At 38.5% G+C, this 20943-nt stretch overlaps 2 protein-coding genes across 2 annotated transcripts in view; one reads left to right on the top strand and one right to left on the bottom strand.

Annotated features, from left to right (window-relative positions):
- Positions 1-14349, bottom strand: part of itga1 (integrin, alpha 1) — a 73330-nt gene extending 58981 nt beyond the window's left edge. The window contains exon 1 of the mRNA XM_044174151.1: positions 14198-14349. The gene's annotated coding sequence lies outside the window, so the exon portion shown is untranslated. The remainder of the gene's footprint in view (positions 1-14197) is intronic.
- Positions 13350-19966, top strand: LOC122865559 (Golgi phosphoprotein 3-like). Its single transcript, XM_044174160.1, has 5 exons — positions 13350-13787; positions 14356-14487; positions 14809-14923; positions 15345-15505; positions 17438-19966. The coding sequence occupies exons 1-5, from the start codon at positions 13578-13580 to the stop codon at positions 17699-17701; spliced, it is 882 nt and encodes a 293-aa protein (XP_044030095.1). The 5' UTR covers positions 13350-13577; the 3' UTR covers positions 17702-19966.
- The last annotated feature ends 977 nt before the right edge of the window (positions 19967-20943 follow it).

A 20943-nucleotide genomic window follows, 5' to 3' on the forward strand; every position in this document is an offset into this window, starting at 1 on the left:
GACAAATATGGCAGCTCATTGCCATATAAGGACATGTTGGCTCTACATTGTTGTAGTGTGACTTAGTCTGACTTGTGCTTCTGTATTTTAATCTTCAACTAACAGTGAAGGCAATAAATGTGCAAGACTACATCCTCGTGGTTATGCTGCATGACTGTGATCTTAGCAGCACGGGTGGTTGCTTGCAAGCGTGACTTAGCAATACCACAGGGGGTGAACTTCATGGAAGAAAGAAAGTCCTCTGTCAGCTCAGTGTGAAAGAAAGCAGATCCATCCTTACTGATTCCTCTTTGATGAGAACAGCATTTGACTATGTTTTGAACTTTAACATTAACCAGAGCAAATGGAAACATCTCGAGTTAACCCCCTATAGTCCACACTCTTGTGCCTGCGTTCACTATCCTTTCTTTTATTTATTCATTTATACTAATTATGTGACTATAACAAATGTTTGAAGAGTCATCAACATGTCAAGTGACTTGGATGGGTATTATACTGTCTGGGTTCAATCATCAGTACAAAAGATCAGATCAGAAACTGTTGTGCAGGCTTTTATCTCCTCACACCTTGATTACTGTAACAGTCTGTTCACTTGTCTTAATCAAAAAACTTTGAAACGACTGCAGACTGTACAGAACTCAGCTGCCAGGCTTTTAACCAGGACCAAGAGGTACGACCACATCACACCTGTTTTAGCCTCTTTACATTGGCTCCCTGTTTATTTTAGGATTGATTTTAAGATCTTACTGATTACTTTTAAGGCTCTTCATGGCCTGGCTCCAGATTACATTTTAGACCTTTTAATCCCTTATGAACCTTTACGTATCTTGAGATCTTCGGGCAGGGGTCTTCTGTCTGTTCCTGAGTCCAGGATGAAAACTAAGGGGGACAGAGCTTTTGCCATCAGGGCCCCAAGGCTCTGGAACAACTTGCCTGAAGAAATTAGGTTGGCTGAGTCAGTGTCTTCTTTTAAGTCTCTTCTCAAAACGCATTTTTATCAGAAAGCATATCTTGATCTTATCTGAGCTATCTGTTTATTTTATTGGTTTTTGTGTATTTTATCATTCACTGTGGTATTTTATTTCTGTCTGTGAAGAACTATATACTTTGTTTTGATAAGTGCTCTATAAATAATGTTTATTATTATCAATACATACTAAAATTATCAAGATTTGGAATTGATAGAAATGCATATAGATTATTTTATGAAGTGTAAAGACAAGAAAGTTAAAGGAGGGGATGTATTACATATGCTCAAAAAGCCACTTTAAACTGGTCAATCCCTTAATTCTTAATTCCCAGTTCAGACTCTGATGCCTGCACGGGAGCATGTGTGTAGAAATTAGCACACTATCTTCAATGTCACCCTCCAATCCCCCCTGGGCAGGCAAAAACAATCTGACACATGTGGGCAGCAATTAGAGGTCTTTTCAGTCTCCTCCATTCTGGTGCTCTATCTCCCCTCTCTGTGTTGCTGACAGGACCTGGAGCTTCACTTCACTCAACAGAGGGCCAGCACAGGGTCTCGACCCTTTGACTCCGTCAACACCGAGTCAGAGTGTCAATTACAGCCTGGCCACTGGCTCTCTGTCTTCCAGACACAGTGGGCACCTCTGCCATCTATTACAACAGTGGCGAATCCTTGTTCTCTGCTGAGAGTAGTCATGTATAACATTGAAATTCCCTAACACATGCGTTTGCATATTTGAGCCCTCATGTCATGTAATGCCATGTAATATAATTTCAATTCTGCCTTTAAGAATACATTTTTAATTGACATGTAATAAATTAGTAAATTCCTATCAGCCACAAATGCAGAGAGACTGAGATGCACAGCTGTTTATTTGAAACATTTTTAGTCATGCTAGCGGTGTGGCTCTAGGGATGGCAAAGTAAATCGGTCAGTTGGTTCACCACTTTCATCCAAACTGCTTCCCCTGATTTTTCCTCCAAACACCCCCATATGTTTTTAGTCTTTTATTTTTGTGAAATGGCTCAACAACTATTGGATGGATTGACATCTTTCAAAAGTCAGAGGATTACCAGTGATTGAGGTCTAATCACTGGTAATCCTCTGACTTTTGCTAGCACCATCAGCAGATCCAATTTTTTACTTTTCAGTTCAGTTAAATATCTCAACATCTACTAGGTGTTTTGGCACACAATTTAATACAGACATTAATCATCCCCAGAGGATGAATCCTACAGACTTTTGGTGATACCCTTCTAGTGCAACAATGAAGTTGACATTTGCAGCTTTGACTGAAATTTGAAATGAAATTTTGTACAGACATTCATGTTGTCCTCAGGATGGATTTTATTAACTAAGTGTTATCACCAGGTCAAAATGTGTCCAATACTTTGGTTTATGACCAATTACCTGCAAAAATAATTCCCATCAGCTTCAGCTGGACTTTGTGTTTAGTGCTAATTAGTAAATGTTAGCATGCTAACACGCTAAAGATGGTGAACATGGTAAACAATTTGCCTGCTTAACTTCAGCATGTTGTCATTGTGAGCATGTTAGCATGCTGATGTTAGCATTTAGCTCAAAGCACCGCTGTGCATGTGTGTATAGCCTCACAGAGCCGCTACCATGACTATAGACTATGTCTTGTTTCTTCCTGTGTACTCTAACAAGACTAAGCAGCATTGTTGTGGAAGTAGAGTCAAAAGTTGGAGGAAGCCATTATGTTTCAGGGTTTTGTTGTGTATGACTGTGACTGCCTGACAATTACAGGAATGTGCTTTGTCCCCAGACACTGGTGTCAGTATACAGGAAGTTTGGTGGGGCTTCACTCAATGGAATGGATTGTTTAAAAAATGATGGGTGCCAAAACTGGTCTGAAGTCACGCCCTGCATGCAGTTTCACACCAATTCTCCTTTCAAAAAGTTCTATCATGTAGCCTTTGATACTGTGAGAATCAGTTATTGAAGAATGAACTGCTATAATGACTTTTCCTTTTTGTCCCAGTAGACAGACGTGCTTACATGTAGATCAATAGGCATGTGCACACACATGCACAGTTGTTTCCAGTATGTGGCATCACATTCTTGGCATGTCATACAGCCATTGTGATTGGAGGATATCATATTCTGCTCAGAGTGCAGTCACTTTTTGGCGTGACATCTGACATGACAGCATGGTAGACATGGGAGGAGACATAAGTGGGGGGTGACGACGATGGGGACCCCCAAGGTTGATTCCTAAAGTTATGTTTACAATTGAGCACAAGGAAGAGTTCTGCATGGTCCAGTTTTTTAATTTTGAATAAACTGACCTTTGAATCCGCCAGTCATTGACCTTTCAAGAAGAAGACAGTACAGTTTTACAGTAGTCCACTGTAGTCCACCCACCACCTTTCTGAACTTGCCATTATTTGCAAAATGGAGACGAAGCTCAATCTATGTTTCAGAGGCCGCACAAAGAAGTTGGTATGAAGGTGAAACACCACGTGTCATTCACTTACCATGTTTTACAAATATTGAGAGGGTAGTTGCACAAAAGACATAGCAGAAGTAAATTCTTAATAGGTCTTTTTCACGGAGGACATTTTGAAATTCAGGAATACATTTAGTAATCAAGTACATAGAGGACTGAACATAAACACTATGTACATCTACTAAATTTTACTCTCAGAATCAATTTAGGAACAGTTGAGTTGATTCCTTATGCAACTGGCAGCGAGGCTTACGCACACAGAGTGAGAGATTAATATATGGGCCTGTACTTTCATAGCGATAGCGTTTAATTTTATGCAGCACATGATGGTATCAGCAGGAGCTAACAGTAACAGTCTGAGAAGGTGTGGATAATTAAAAATCACAAGTTGTGTAAATGGTTGTCTACCATTAATCGTATAATCCTCTGCTATTACGAACCTACAGTAGAGTTTAAAGGATAGGTTCACCTTTTAAAAAATCTGTCTTTAATGCACATATGGGCATGTAAGCAATACTTACATGCCCATATGTGCATTGAAATAGTTATTGGTCCTCCTCCTTCAAATTGGTTAATTTACTTCTAATCTTATTGAACGAATTCCATTCCTAATAATTAAGTGTGAAATTAATTCTAGATTATTATATTTATCTGTTTTGTAGGCAGTAGAACTATACAGCAAGACTACATGAAGCACTTTTACAGCAGTTGGCTGTCACAGGTGGTAAAGCTGAACACTGTCAGCGAAATATTCATAAGACACCCACATCAGGAACTCTACACTACATGCAGCAGTAAAGTACAGTGAACAGGAGATTATGTTACTGTCTGCATAAAACATTCTGCCAGGCACTTTGTAAAAGTGACAGTGTAGAGGCCAAGGGGCTTCAACTTTGTTGGCAGTTTACCTTTTGTTTATGAATACCCGTGTCAAAACTGTGAGGAAATACATTTTTGACAGATTTAGTTTTGGTGACTTTGACAGGTCTTCTGTGGTGAATATGATTTCAGAGGCTGAGAAGGGCACAAATGCTCCAGTTCAGGCCCTCAGGGGGTCGGATCTTTTCAGGTATATGCTGGTGGTACTCAGTGGGAATATCGTGTGTGTGTGCTCATATGTGTTTGACCCGTCTGTACTCTACCTCCCCTTGGGTAACCAGATGATGATTAGGATCATAAGGTCTCCATGCCTCCTCATCGTGTTCACTTTGACTTGACTTTTTCAACCACAAATGCCGTGTTTTCGGTTGGCCTCTGACCACAAATAGTGAAAAGCACAAAAAGTCATATGGTCAGGATTACTAGCTGGCATTGTCTAAATTTGCAGTGAACCAGAGTATTTACAACACTTGAGGAACTTTTATGTTGTTTTCAGTGGTGCAAGAAGTTTTCAGAGCTTTTACTTAATTAAAAGTAGCAATACAATTGGGTGAAAATACTCTATTACAAGTAAATGTTCTGCATTCCAGGTCTTTTTTATGCAGACAAACGGGCCCGTTGAATGCTATATTGTTATATATAATAATAATGAATGATGGTTACTGATGCATTAATGTGGAAGTAGCATTTTATTGTTGTAGTTTGTCAAGCTGGAGCTAATATAACTACGTTATATACTGTTGCGGCAGGTTAATCTGTAATAATGTGTCATTTAAATTGAACATGTGTTTATCATGTAAAATCTTAATCTGAAAAGTAACTAGTAACAATAGCTGTCAAATGAGTGTAGTGGAGTAAAAAGTACAATGTTTCCCTAAATATATTGATTTATTTTCCACCACTGGTTGTTTTGCCTTAAACTGAGCAGGGGTGTCTTGACTACTCCATCACTTCTGCTGAGCAAATAAACCAAGCGCTCACTTTGAGATCAGCTGTGCTGCTGGTTCATCAGCTGTTCCCGGTCTTTACATGCTAAACAGAAGACTGAACGATGTTGGTCTCCTGTCAGGTCAGTAGTTTCTTCATACTAACAATGGAAGGTTTTATTTAATGTTCAAGTTAATGGATGTCTGCATGCTGACTTTCTCTGTGCATACTTTAGATGTGTGTGTGTGTGTACGTGCAAATATAAATGTGGTCACATGTGTGTGTCTGTACCATAGACTGTACTCTCTACTATGTTTGTCTAGAGTTTCTTACAGCTGGGTTTCAGAACCTCTGGAGGGGTCCCATTGTTAAAGGCTTCCTGCAGAAATCTACCAGGGAGAACAGAGGAAAGGGAGGATCACACAAATCTGGAGGCTAAATAGAAAAGGCACATTTTCATTTTTGGTTGTAAAAATAATGATGACTATTAGTTTGTGAAATACAATATAAAAGGATCCTACACACTGATCTAGCCCCACAAAACACACACACACACGTCTTTTTTATGTTAAAGCGAGACTATGTAACTTTTTAAAAGAAGAAATAATTCATCCTTCATCTTTCAAATGAAAAGTTGAATTTCTGCTTTTTTTGCTGCTACAGCCTTACATGACGGGTGTGACCAGTAGCTAATCTTGGCTAATGATTCTTCTCCACTTGTGCTTCTATTACAGTAGTTTAGCATTTTAGCATTAATGTCACTTGAAGCCACAATGGCTGCTGTTGAGCAAACTTTACATAGTCTGGCTTTAACAATACTTAAACCTGCAATAACTGATTTTTATGGCAACCACCGGGCAGAAGCAAGTTGCAAATGCAACATTGACATAGTATCACCTTTTAAGTTGATGTGTTGAATTTGTGAGCAAAACGTGTATTTACACATCCAGCAGTTACAGAGAAACATCACTCCATGTTTCTGGCCACCTGATGAATGTAAGTCCAATATTCACTCTCTTTTAGCTGTTTTTGGTCTCCACCAACTTCTGACAGAGATATCTGGCCCTTTAGCTGCTAAATGCTCCACTGTGTTCACCAGTTAGTCACTAATTGTGTCTGTCTGCTGTTTGGTGCTGAGCAGGTAAAGTACAGCTGGAACAAAAAACAGTAAAGTTGTGGGCCAGAGAGCTAAACAATGAGCTGAAACTCACTATAAAGCTCCGTAAAGCCGAGGGGCGCTCCAGATTCAGGTGATAATTTTCAGTAGGTTCATCACAACAAGCGACCCCTTTCACAAAAATATCGATTACAGGCACTTTAAACAAACAAATTTACCAGCAATTTTAATCAAGCTAACTCTAGCTTTAGACTTAGCTTTAATTGTTACAAGTAAATAAATGTTAAACACGATTAGTCCAACAAGCTGATCCTGGGACAACGACTTTATTCAGCCAAATGCATGTGATAAAAGACTTCCTTTGTCCATTGACTGATCTGTGTCCTAGATACAAGGCTTTCAATACAGCCTCCGCTGTGAAGTAAAATTATTATTTGGTCAATTGCATTATACGCTGTAGATGTATTGCCTCATTGTTCTGTATATTATTCATGTCATTGTGAATGGAGCAAAGGCAAAGCACTTCCAGTAATTGTGCCGAGTTGGAGCAGATGTTGAAACAGACATTCTTTTGGTGCTTTCTTTCTTTCACCTCATTATTCTTTCTCTTTCACTCTTTTTTGTTTAGTATTCTTACAGTTGTCTGTGTGTATGGCGTACCGCCTTATTTAGCCCACCTGGCCTCTAAGCCAGCATGTCCTTGGATGGACGTGCTGCTTTCATAATCGCACTATGAATTGCACCGAGCTTCTGTTTCACACCAGTTCAAAACAGAGAAACAATATCAGCCGCGGAGAAATTTGCAGATGTGACCTTTTATACTTCAGTTATTTCCATAGGCCTATTTTCCTATCTTGTTTCTTATTATTGTAACTGTAAGCTTCAAGAAAACTGATAGGGTCTTCCTTTTCGAGCCCTCTACATATAATCCCAAAATTGTGATTCTGCTTTTTCTCAGCCTCACTGGGGCTTTTTAATATCACAAGCTATTAAATATAATTATATTTTCTCAGCCATTATTCTCCAGTGAGATTGAGCCTAGTGTAGCGGCCAATTGAGAGATTCTATAATTCACTTACTGCAGTGCAATGGTAAGTGACTCCCCTAGTTCTCTCTGTGGGGGTGTTGTCTTAAAACAGTGTGTGTATGTGTGTGTGTTCCTGTGCGTTTATATAGAGGGGACACTAAGGGTCAACTCTTTGCCCACTCCAGAGACAGGAAATGGCTCCAATATGGGCCTAAGTGTGGCCTCCCTTAAAGCTCTGGGGAGTGATTTAGGCTTCTTGTCAGGACCAGAACTGCAGGATCAGTAAGAAAAAATGTACAAAGTGAAAAATACAGATGTTTTGTTCGGACCATTTGAAACCGTAGACCTCTGGTAGGCTTCACAGAGACACAAAGGTTTATTAATAGTCAGTGGGGTAGCAGATGATGGGCTGATATGTCAAGAAAGATTTATGTCAAGTCTAATATTTACATTTTTAAAAGATGTTGGTTTTTCAGTGGATAGATTTGTAACTTCTGCTTATTTTCATGCTTTTTTAAACATTTAATTCGAATCTATTAACATGTATTTAGTGTTTTAGTCTGATTAGACTAGTATTGTAATATTAAACCTTTCTATACAGTTTTCAGTTCTATTTATATCTGTACACAGACATTAGTATGAGGAGATTTATTAGACTTTTTCCAGGCGTAATGCTCTAATGCTTGTACATCTTGTCATCTTGGACTGAGTGCAAATATGCTACCTAGATGGTCATAGTGTCGGACGACTGTCTAGGTTGTGATGGGAGTAGAGATGGCTGTTTACACAGAGCATATTTTCCGACCATCTGGGGAATCATCTCTCCAAGGAATTTTTAGGGCCACACTTACGGGCTCTCAAACGTCAGACAAAAGAAGAGAGTGTTTGTTACTTGTACCCTGTTTGTGATGTGTTATGACTTTCTTGGCAGAGTTCATCAAGGATGAACAAAGTAGAGATTATTTAACCAGTTTATATGATGTAAGCAGTGAGTTCATATATTCATCATGTGCCACATTCAGGGAGGGGAAATTAATGCCTTTGCTCACCAGTGGTCTAATATAACTAAGTATTTCCATTTTATCCCACTATATTCTACTCCACCACAATTCAGAGGGAACAATTGTAGTTTTAACTCCACAACATTTATTTGACATCTATAGTTATTAGTTACTCTAGAAATAAAAATTTTACATCCAATGAGCTTATAAAATATGAAGCAATGTCAGATTAGATTAAACTACTAAACAGTATATAAATCAACTTAAATTAGCTCCACCTTGACCAACAACAACAGTAAATTCTACTTATATTGATTTTTCATTTATGTCTCAGTATTAACAATTCAATGATAGTCTAAAATCACAGGGGGCATTAGTCTGCATTGAGTACTTCTACTTTTGTTACTTTCAGTACATTTTACTAATGTTACTTACATACTTTTACCAAATTAATTACTTTTATTTACCACTCTTAAATTCAGTATGTATAGCATCCACAGCCACTGCTAAACCAAGAGATGGACTAAACACAAAGGCTGAGATTTTACGCTGTTTGGCAAGTGGTGTTTAACGCTAATGTTATGCCAGTTTCATCAAATTTCTCTTTAAAAAAAAAAAAAACTATAAAGAAAGTATCCACAAGCTAAGTGGAACTATAACAAAGTTATAGTGAGGTTAGCTTAAGGGAATGGGAATGTGACGTCATAAACAGCAAGTCAGCCATTTTTGGAGGATCAGAATCAGAAATACTTTATACTTTATACCAACCATCACCTGTATGCAATATTTTTTTTTCTAGGTTGGCTTCCTAGGAAGTCATGACCCACCCTACTCAGCCTCTGATTGTCTTACCCTGATATTCTTACCCTAACCCTAACCAATCCCACTCCTCTTGCCTAAACCTAACCAACCCAATCAATGAAGGCAATGAGTACTAGCCAATCAGAGGCAGAGTAGGGCGGGTCATCCTAGGAAAAACAATTTGGCCACCGTCACCACCCATCTAGCTAGGTAGTCTCAACACGTTCAACTCGTTGTAACTCGGTTAAACTTTAATTTCAACATGGTCGGGATTACTTTTCATTATTTCCCAACATGTAAACTAACATTACAGCAATGCTAAGTGTCAAAAATAACTGCTGAACTAACACAAAACACTACACAGTGAATAAAACACGAAATGTCGCAGTATACAGTCAGACACAAAGGTAGCTAAATTTGTGTTTCATTTTGCTAGATACTGGTAGATAAATTATGCATGATTAGCTGATGTTTTGTTCGCATTCAGTTAGCATAACATTAGCTAGCTTAACTCCTACTTATAACTACTATTGTCCAGATGTTTGTGTAGTTGGCATTTGAAGACACTTTCCATCATCAATTAACCATCAATTTATTTAAGCCTTTTTATTTCCACTGCCTGCAATACTCCATCAGTGCTCTTTGCATCCTCATAAAAACAGTTACAGCTGTTGTACAGTGGTTTTTCAGCATAATAATAATACAAAATATTTTTCCAAATTCCACCTAAGCTACTTAAAAAACTTCTGCCAAATACATTAGCCTATATAACCTAATTATTACACATTTATTTATAGTTGATTGCTTAATCTTTAACCTCAGTGAATCACTATTTACTTCTGCAATGATCTCATTTCCCCAAAGGGATTAACAGTTTCATTTTACCTTTAGAGTGAATCATCTTATTCTTGATCTGTTGTTGCTACATGTGATCTGCTATTTACCACTTCCCTTTCAAGTGAATATATTCATAACTCGATTGGATATCCTGGGTTCATAGCTGATAACGAGCTTTGTGAGACAGGTTTTCCAGAATTGAATCCAACATAGCCTGACTATTTGAACACACTTCATGGGACATGCAGGCCCCAGAGCAGAGGTGTGTCACAGACTGTTTGCTTTACTCATTACCATTCGGAAACTCTTATTATGATCTATGCTAAATGAAAACAGAAACATTACACAGCAAACATCTAAAAACATAGCCTAAACATCAACAATGTTTATCTAATTTAAACTCTCAAACCTAATAATAAATCTTGTTAAAAAATGTTAACTCCTCTGATCTTTTTCAGCCTTGTTTTCACGAACTTGACCCCAACTAAACCCCAGCTTGGAGGTGCTGTTAAAATCATCCGGAAACCATTCCATGACTGGGAATTTTTTTATTTTGTCTTGATCTGGTATTTGGGGAGAGGAAAATCACAACAATAAATATAGTCACAGTGGACATTACAGTTGTTTTGTCTGTAAAAGTTTCACAGCTGATGGAGATAGAGCGCCTGATACCCAACACAACTGACCATACAAGGACTGCTACGTCTCCCAAGGCAAGTGTGGGACTCCTCCTCACTGACAGACTGAATGCAGGCTCAATGCTCACAGCAGCAACACTCAAAAACATTTTCAAAAGCAGAATCATATGCAACATTGAGACACACAAATATCACTGAACGAATTATCTTGTTATGTAGGCCCTATACAGTTATAATGCCTTGCTGGAAGAAGCATTTTATGCAATATTTCAGTTTTGCTATGCCAGAACAGTTTTGTGCAGAAAGACATATTTGTGTATAGAAAGAAGTAACCTTTGTGAAGGAAAACTAGGCTACAGCTTCAGACTATGTGTCCTTCAATGACAGGGAAGAAGTAGATCAGAATTACTCTTAAAATGAAAACACAGGACATATGTCATGAATCGATCCAATACTTAGATTTTCAGTTAATTAAATAATATATTAAATTTAGACCAGTTGCTCTGTGCATTAGGGATCACACAACATGCAATATGTTGCTGTTACTTTGTGTATTTTTCTCAGGATTGTAAGGTTTCTGCAGGAAAGAAGCACCTGCAATATAATGACTTCTGTAATGTTTAAGGCCATGCAAGACAATACTGCACTGATCACTGGTATTCCAAGCATGAAAACTACATTCTACCTATTGGCACAACCAGTTAACTGGGCCGTTCACTTCCACTAAAGGTTACTGGACCTTTTTGCCTTTCCTTTCACATCTGTTATTATTGTTCTTCCTGATATATACTGCAGTGTCACTTCGCTAAACACTGTATTTAAAAAATAAATAAACTCAATAACTTGATTTTTGGAGCTAAACCTCAAGTACACAATACAAAAGGGTGTGTTATTGTAATGATATTGCTAATCACTTGTGTTTCTTCCTTTTTAAAAGGGCATACATTTTGACATCATAGCAGAAAAAGCACAGATGTAACTAATAACGTTAATAACAGCTCCACTCCATTTAGTTATTCCAGTTCCAGGGCCCAGGTTTTGTATACGCTGGCTCATTAATATTAAGTTACACCTGTACCTTTTCCTGCTATAACAAATCAAAAGGACCTATAAGACCCACTGACCAGCCCTGTGTTCATAGATTATTCCCCAAGCTTGCCATTTCTCCTTCTGTCATGACCAGCCCTGCCCGATACCACAAAGTAACTTGGACATCATGAGGAGAGGACTGGAGTGGAGGAGATGAAGGGGAGTGAGGTTAAGTGGAGGACATTTGGGAGTTCATTTGCTATGTCATCATCAACAATGGACCTCTGCCAATGACAAAGTGGTCCTATAATAACTGACATACAGTACAGCAGTTCAAGCCAATTGTATGCAGCCTCACAGCTAGAGATGCTCAAATCAAATTAGCAAATAACACTGATGTGATGTAAAGTGATATAATAACATTAATGAGCTGGTATTTCCATCTACTGAGTTTATTTAAAGTCTGTCTTTGTAAAATTATATAATCTAGATTTATTCTTAGTGGTTGCGATGTGCCCTACCTTATCCCATCACAACAAAAAAATTGAAGATTACATGGAGAGATTGTTCGTGCACATCCTTGTTTATAAGAGCATTCAGTAGCATCTACTTCCTGGTACAGAGGAGTTAAGAAAGGAGAGGAAGAATACCAGCTGACCAGTCATCTACGTATTTCCTACACGCAGCCTGCCACCTTGTGCTGACAGTCTATATTGCATTGTGTATTTAGTGGCTTGTTTGTTTGAATAATATAAATTGTTCATGCTGTATATCTTTTCTATTTTTCTGAATATAAAGCTGATATATAAATAGCAATATATTTTATATACTATATTGTAAAAAAAATGGCTATGATCTTACTGTTTACACCAAGGGGGCTGTTATGAACATTGTTTTAAAAAATACAAATATAAACATAGAAATCATGTGCATTAAGTCAGTGTAAATATGTGTCATATCAAATTTCTAAAACAAAACAAATTGGAGGTAGGGGGCCTTTTACCACTTAAAGACTTTTTACCAACTTTTAACCAGGTTAGTTTTGCTGAAAGCAACGCTCCCTCCTTTTCCAAGAATGCCCTGTTCCACACTTAAACACAGTTGCACACATTTACACCTGAAAGATGCCCGGTAAACCACAGTCTGGTCTTGCTTAGGGGCACCTCAGCAGTTGTAAGGAGAGAGGGTATTGATAATTTGTAAAAGGCCAATTAACAAGTTGTAGTCACTTTATTGTATCCTATCAGTAACATTGTAGATACATTCAAATAAAAGTCCTACAATCAAACCTTTAGGCTACTTAATTATATTTAAGTAAATGTCACCGTTCTCAGCTCACAGTTTGTTTTGAAACTCAACTATGAAAACTACAACTATGAAATTTCCTACCAGCTTACTGTTGTTGTTTTGAAACTCAGAACAGGTTTTAGAAACTTTTTTGCAATGAGGAATTCATAACATTTTATAAGCTTTCAGAATGGTCAAATGATTTCAACAGTTTCTTTGACAGGGCTGTGTGACAAGACATTTTAATTCAGTTTACTTATTAAGATACACAGTGGTTTTAACTTTTGGTCGACAAATGTGTTAAACTTTTAGATTTACAGTATTTCCGATGGCACTTAAAGGCAACAGGCAAGATGCGCTCACTGTTCAGTTCAGATCACATTCGACGTCACTGCCACCATGTTGGATCAGGAAGTGGGCAGAGTCGAAACAGGAATACCGAGCCGAGTTTAACGTCAACGGCCGTCTTTATTCGATCGGTCAACCATTTCACTGTTCTCACCTTTAACATTCAGGTTACATGCTGCGTGGCTTTCTAGCAGGTCGAGGTAGGCGCTTTTCTTCGGATTTGATCGTTTTGCAGCACCAGCTATGGCATCTCTAACGCAGAGAACCTCGGGCCTCGTCCAGAGGAGGACCGAGGCCATTCGCAGCGCCGCCGTCGACAAGGAGAGGGAGTCCGGCGGGGAGGAGGACGAAGCGCGCCGCGGGGAGGAGGAGGACGACGACAAGGGGGACTCGAAGGAAACCAGGCTCACACTGATGGAGGAAGTGTTGCTCTTGGGCCTCAAGGACCGAGAGGTGTGAGCTGTTTTTAATCCGTCAAGTAACGATAACGTTAAACTAGCTAGTAATTTATTCGTTCAACGCTAGTTTACCCAACATTAGCTAACGTTAATGTTGCGTCACCAACCGTGTCTGCAAACGTCAACAAAGTTAACTTTGTTTATTCAATCAATAGTTAATGTTTCCTGGATTTGTTTGACCACACCACAGCTGCACGTTTCTTGGATTAAAGGCTGTTTAATGTTAAACTGGTTAGCACATGTATGTCAAGTATAACGTTATTTAACCAGGTCACAAATGCGTCCATATCCATCTAATAATTAAGTTATTGCATCGCAGCATTTTGTTGTTGCTCGTAAGCAGGTGGTAAACGATTTGCTAAATGAAAGCAATTCATTGATTAACCAATTTACTTTCTGCGTTACCTGGCCAATTTTCTTGACAACTTGCCAGCAGCGACGTGACTCCTTTTCAACCTGGAAGTACGGACACTCACATGGCACATATTCCTACCAACACGTCAGCTAAGTTAACAAGCGCTGCACCTTGGCTAAAAAAATAAAAATAAAAATTCTCCTCACAGGGCTACACGTCTTTCTGGAACGACTGTATTTCTTCCGGTCTTCGCGGATGTATGCTGGTCGAGCTGGCCCTCAGAGGGAGGCTACAGCTGGAGCCCTGCGGTGTGAGGAGGAAAAGCCTGCTCTCAAGGAAGGTGAGCACTATGATGACGTGGTCAGGTGTGAGGAGGAAAAAAGAAGCACGATCCTGTGTTCAGTCTACCCCATCAAAATGTTCTTATATGGTACAAGACACTTGACACCCTTTGATTTTGTTTGCAAAAACCAGGATGCATTTCTTCTGTAGGGATCAGTAGCAGTCATCTTGCCAAGAAATTCATCCCTTAACTTTTTGCTACATACTGTATCAGAGCATGTGTAGTGATTCCTCATCACACAGGATGTGAGTCTACGTGTAAGCGAGACAGACGTGAACAGTAATCCTACTTCAAATATGTTTTCTTTTGTTTGCCAAGGTAATCTGCAAGTCAGATGCCCCGACGGGAGATGTGCTACTAGATGAGGCCCTGAAGCACATAAAAGAAACCCAGCCTCCAGAGACTGTCCAGAGCTGGATAGAGCTGCTTAGTGGTGAGATAAGCCCTTTCAGAGTTTGCTAACCAAACCAAGCAATTATCAATACTCATTGTTTCACCTGTTGGAAATGTGGGTGACATATTTTAATTTTAATAGCTTGTGCTGTTTTTGCTCGTGTATAATATCTGAGTTGTCGGTATACCTTGATTAAAATCTTACTAACAACTTGTGTTGCATCCAATGACACCAGTTGACACAGAAATATTCATTGATAATATTATAGTTTATGGGTGTTGTCATTAACAACATTAAAGCTAATTTAATAATAAGCTGTATGCAGCAGCATTAAATTTTTTTTTTAAATTACCCAACGTGAGCTGAACAAATCTTTATCGCCATGAGCCACTTCAGACAAAAAGTGTTAAAAAGGATATATATGACTTTGTCCTAAAATGGATCTCATGTTGTCCTTTAGGAGAGACTTGGAATCCCCTGAAGCTGCACTACCAGCTGAGAAATGTTAGAGAACGTCTGGCCAAAAACCTGGTGGAGAAGGGTGTCCTCACCACAGAGAAACAGAACTTCCTGCTTTTTGACATGACCACACATCCGCTCACCAACAGTACTATTAAACAGGTAAGGTGAGGGAATGTTCAGTGACTCTTTGTTATGTAATAAAGTTGATTTAAGCTGTACAGATAATATAATTCAAATGGCTCAAATTAGCGTTGTTGGAGACTCTAGATCGAGAAGTAAAGTTTTACGACACAAGCAATATTTTTATGCTCAGTCTGCAAACATTAGCATTCAGCTTTTATGAGAGTGAGGGTAGCGGTGTCACCGTTCTATCATACAGTAGGCAGACAGTCACACTGACTAACAGCCAGACACCAGCCTGATACACAAGTGTCACAGACTATAAACATCAACCCACATTAGCTTTTCTTTTCTTCTTATTTAACTTACAAACATGGACACATGTCTTGTCCTGCACCTTAGCTTGTTGAATGAGCGACCAAACAAACATTCACTGGGGAAAAGTGTACTGCTATCATTAATTTGCAGGCCAGATAGCTAACAAGCTAGTCAGCTGCAGCACGTTAAATGTCATATAAACTTACCTGCAAATCCCACTTCGGTCCGTTTAGATGCTGGTGCGGTGCCTTACTCTGCACTTCCATTGCTAACAACACAGTGTCTGCTCATGGCTTGTAAGCTACAGCACAAGTTTGTTTACTTTGTCTCTCGTTCAGCCTGCCAGCTGCTGACAGAAAAAGGAATATTTCTGAAATTTAGGACTAAATGTGATTTCAGTCAGACTTTAAAGTGCTGCTCAGTGAATCAGAATAGAGCCATTTTTGTTTGATTTTAGTTTTTAACGTAAGGTGGTTATGAAAATGCATTATCTTATATGGTGCAGTATTAAAGCTAGTGAGAGGAAATGAAAAGTATTTTTATTTTTATTTTGGTTCATAGCTCAAATGTCACCTTTTCTGCTTTTGGTATAGCGTTACAACAAGCATTATAATATTGCAAAGTAGGAATTACTCACGATGATTATCATTATTATTATTATTATTATTATTATTATTATTATTAATAGAATTGAGTCTTTAGAAGATAGCGTCCTCATTTTACTACTTTTTAAAAAATTTTTAAAACCCTCTAGCGATCTGTGTTAATTAGCTGGGTGTAACAATGTGGCTCGCCTGCTATGCAAAACACAATTATGCAATTTTATCTCGAGGGGAAAAAAAAAACTCCCGTCTCACTCCTGCATGTTAAAGCTTTGTCTCTTTTAAGAAATTGTATTTTTCACAACACTCGCTCTCAGCAGGGTATAGGAGTTAAATTCAATTCTGTAAGTGGGGAAGGGTAAGTCAGTGAGGACTCAAAATATGTGATGCTGTTGTTGAGTTGCGTGATTGTCAGTGTTTGATGTTTGTAAAAGAATGCATTCGAACAAAAAACAACATATTTTCCACCCTGATTTACAGTGATTATGTCCCTGTGTTTTTTCAAATGAAATGCCAGTTTCACCAAAGTTCTTTTGTTAAAGGAATTGTTCAACATTTTGGGAAATATGCTTATTGTTTTCTTGCCGAGAGTTAAATGAGAAAATCAATACCACTCTCATATCTGATTGTTAAACGTGAAACTACAGCCAGGAGATGGTTAGCTTAGGTTAGCATGAAGATGGGTAACATTAATTAACACATTATATCACATTTGTTCAAAAACTAAAGTGTTAAAAACGACAAGTGAGATATCATATGTTAATTAGTGAGCTTTAGAGCTGCTGGTTGGCAGATATTTTTACCTTCGGACAGAGCCAGGCTAGCTGTTTCCCCCTGCTTCTAGTCTTTATTCTAAGCTAATCATCTGCTGGCTGTAGCTTCATATCTAACAGACAGATATGAGAAGGCGAATAAGTGTGTTTCCCAAAATGTTGAACTACTCCTTTTAATGTTGTTGTCTATTCTAGTTCTTTCACCTAGCTGAATGTACGTAATGCATGTGATGCATATAATAGTTATAAAAGACGTATGTTTATGTTTTTGCCTACAGCGCCTCGTCAAGAAGGTACAGGACTCTGTTTTGGAGAAGTGGGTCAACGACCCCCACCGCATGGACAAGAGGGTTCTGGCGCTGATCCTTCTGGCCCACTCATCCGACGTTCTTGAGAATGCCTTCGCCCCACTCCAAGACGACCAGTACGACCTGGGCATGAAGAGAGTCCACACTCTGCTAGAGCTGGAGCCAGAGAAAGAGAGCACAAAGCCCAACGTCAATGAACTTATGTGGGCTGTTGTGGCCACATTTACTAAATGAGAACACCTGATTGGTTGGACTGGAAGATCTGGCTATGGTCTGTGTTATTTAATTGGTTGAAGGACTTCACTTAATGAGACAGACTTTAATAAGACAATCTATTTTGGTTGGGGAGCCTGTTTGTACATCTATTCCGGATGACATTTTGGTGGTAGTCCATATTAACCCAGTGCAATCTGATTGGTGGTGGGCTTCACCAAGTAACATTTGATGGGTTGGAATGCTCTCTAAATGAATCTGACGCTGCTGGGTAAACATCAACACTACGAACAGATGGGCTTCTGTTGATGTTAGATGATATCAAAGTACAAAGCAGGTGGCAGCAGTAGTCATGGTGAATATGAAGATTTTGACTGGGGCCAAGTTTACCTTCAACACTAAGGAAACATTTCTCCATTACAACAAGATCTGGCTAGAATCAAATCCTGGTCTCGTCTCCATACTCTCCCCACATGCTTATGCAAGGATCAAGGATAGCAAATTACACGGCTGTCGATGCTCTTTGCAGTCACGCAGGTCTCCTGCATCCGTCTATTCATTCCCACTTGTGTTGGGAGTGCATACTTAGGGTTACTGTTAGAATAGACTACCTGAATGTTTTATCGATTCACGCTGTCTTCTCATTAAATTCTCTTTTCTCCTTTCTTCCTCATTGCATTTTTAGGAGGAAAGAGAGAACACAAACGCTTGAGTTCAGTTGCTGCATCATTAAGAGTAAACCAGTTAATTTGGCCCTTATAGTCTCTGACCTAAATGAAGAATTAAACCTTGAGTCTAGCATTGTCTTATTAGTTTGCTGTTTTTGCAATGGGTCCACTCTGTTTATAGAATGAGACTAGTCTTCCATTTCTATTTATGTTGCTAATCGATGCTTGGAGTAGCCTGCCATTTGTTACTATTTTGCACAGTCAATAGCCCTGTAGGTATAGAGATTTTTTGGGGGTTGAGTAACACACTTGTGAAGATGAGATTGAAAATTATGAACCATAGGAACAATGGTTTAAAAAAAAAAGATCTGACTTATTTTGTCTACAGCTATTGATCTATATGCATACTTTAAAATCATTCCTCTGGACATATAAAAAAAAAAGCTTCTGTTAATATTTTTAAGTGCGAATTGAGATGTAAAGATGCAGGAAAAGCAAACGATGATCAAATCTGTTCTGATCTGGATTGCTGTGAACAGCCTACACAAGATTTACAATATGATCATTAGCAGTTGTTTATACAAATGGGCTAGGAAATGTTAGCCAAACGGGCTAGTTTCAGTCCAGAAAAGGTTAAAGGGTCGATTCACCAGAATTGAAAAAAACATTATCTCGTATAACACTGGTGGTATCTAGCTGTGCAGTTAGTTTTGGTTTTATTTAGCTTTTGAAATATGTCTCGGAGATATCTGCCTCTATCTTAATACAATGAGGGTAAATGGAATTTCCTTTTAAGATGCAGTAAAATCATTCGGAAACATCTCTTTCTGGAGTTTCCTGAAACTAGTCCACAAACTTTACTGTAAACCTTTTTTCTTTGGAACTACTTTGCACAGAAAAGAACTATGAAAACAACGGTTATCAGCATGGTCTGTGGAATCACTAGTTACCAACAGAGGTAAGTGAGACAACGTGTTCTGTAATTTGGGTGAACCGACCCTTGTAAGTTTCCCTCTCGCAATATAATGTATCTCTCAGTTTGTATGTCGTGTCATATTTAGAAGTTATTTCTCTCTGATAGGCCCACGTGGGCATGTTGTATTGTTTCATACATGCAGATGATGGGAGGGTTACTTGGGCCCCAGTGAATCCTTTTGTTAAAGACTGAAACTGTTCAACAACATGCAATCCATTGGAGCAACAACTATCTCCAAACACGCTTTAGTGCAGATCTGGGAAAACTTCTGTTTCAATATAAAATCATGATTGTAAACATCATGCTGGTCTGATGAGTGTGATGTATGAGGTTATATCACCTATTGTTTCATGGCATACTTACAGTTGTGTCTTCTTTTTTTCTACCAACAAAATACCAAGAGGTATGAAGAATTGTTGAGATCCGTTTACAGCAAAGAGACCATGCATGCTATTGGTGGAGGGCCGGGGTACTAGCGGATGTAGCTACAGAGAAAAGGCTTGTATGTAATTATTAGTCATTTTATGTGTACACTCTAATGGAATTCAATGAAAGGGATGTTCTCTCCTATCCTCTATAATTCTGTATGCTTTTGTATTACTACACAAAATAAAGTAAGGATCCTTTAAGTGCCTGAATTGAGCACTGTTCTGCTTTTGTCGTTTTTATTTCTGTATGTGTGTATATGTAGTTTTATCAGATTCATCTAGTGCTGAAATGATTAGTGAATTAGTCAATTGACAGAAAATGAACAACAATTTTGATAATTGGTTAATTGTATAAGTAATTTATCAAGCAAAAATGCCTCAAATGTGAGGATTTGCTTCTTTTAATATCTTTAAACTGAAGATGTTCAGAGAGGTTTGGACTGTTATTCGGACAAAACAAACAACTTGAGGATGTTACATTTATGATATTTATCACTAAAGCATTAGTTGGGGAAATAATCAACAGATTAAAGGAATAGTTAGACATTTTAGGAAATGGGCTTATTTGCTTTCTTGCTGAGGGTTAGATGAGAAGATTGATACCACTCCTATATCTGTATGCTAAATATGAAGCTACAGTCAATGGCTAGTTAGCTTACCTTAGCACAAAGACTGGAAACGGGGAAACAGCTAGCCTGGCTCTGTCCAAAGGACCACCAGCACCTATGAGAATCCCTAAAGCTCCTCTAAAGCTCACTAATTAACACATTAGGTTTGTTTGTTTGTTTAATCTGTACAGAAGTGTAAAAGTGACTGCTGTTTCCCCCCCATTTCCAGTCTTTATGCCAAGCTAAGCTAACCGGCTGCTGGCTTCAGCTACATATTTAACGTACAGCCAAAAGAATGGTATCAATCTTCCCACTGAACTCAGGAAAGCAAATAAGCATATTTCCAAAAATGTCAAACTATTCCTTTAACTGTCATGAAACTAATTGTTAATTGCAGCCTTACCTTCATCATCACAACCACTATAGTACACATGTTATATTTTCCATCTTATTTTCCATTAATGATGGCATTCTATCCCTGTTTTTTGTTCATTCTATGTCCATTTTCATGTGGAGCACTCGGTGCATGTAATTTCTTGATCGTAAAGCACTTTGATCTGCATTTCTTGTATGAAAGGTGCTA

Source organism: Siniperca chuatsi, linkage group LG18 (assembly GCF_020085105.1).
Source record: "Siniperca chuatsi isolate FFG_IHB_CAS linkage group LG18, ASM2008510v1, whole genome shotgun sequence".
NCBI lineage: Eukaryota > Metazoa > Chordata > Actinopteri > Centrarchiformes > Sinipercidae > Siniperca > Siniperca chuatsi.

What these genes read in the sequence shown, in the direction of transcription:
- LOC122865559 (XM_044174160.1), top strand. Translation starts at nt 13,578, where the DNA reads ATGGCATCTCTAACGCAGAGAACCTCGGGCCTCGTCCAGAGGAGGACC. An exon ending in AAAGCCTGCTCTCAAGGAAG is followed by an intron (nt 14,488 to 14,808) that starts GTGAGCACTATG and finishes TTGTTTGCCAAG; the next exon opens with GTAATCTGCAAGTCAGATGC. An exon ending in CCAACAGTACTATTAAACAG is followed by an intron (nt 15,506 to 17,437) that starts GTAAGGTGAGGG and finishes TTTTGCCTACAG; the next exon opens with CGCCTCGTCAAGAAGGTACA.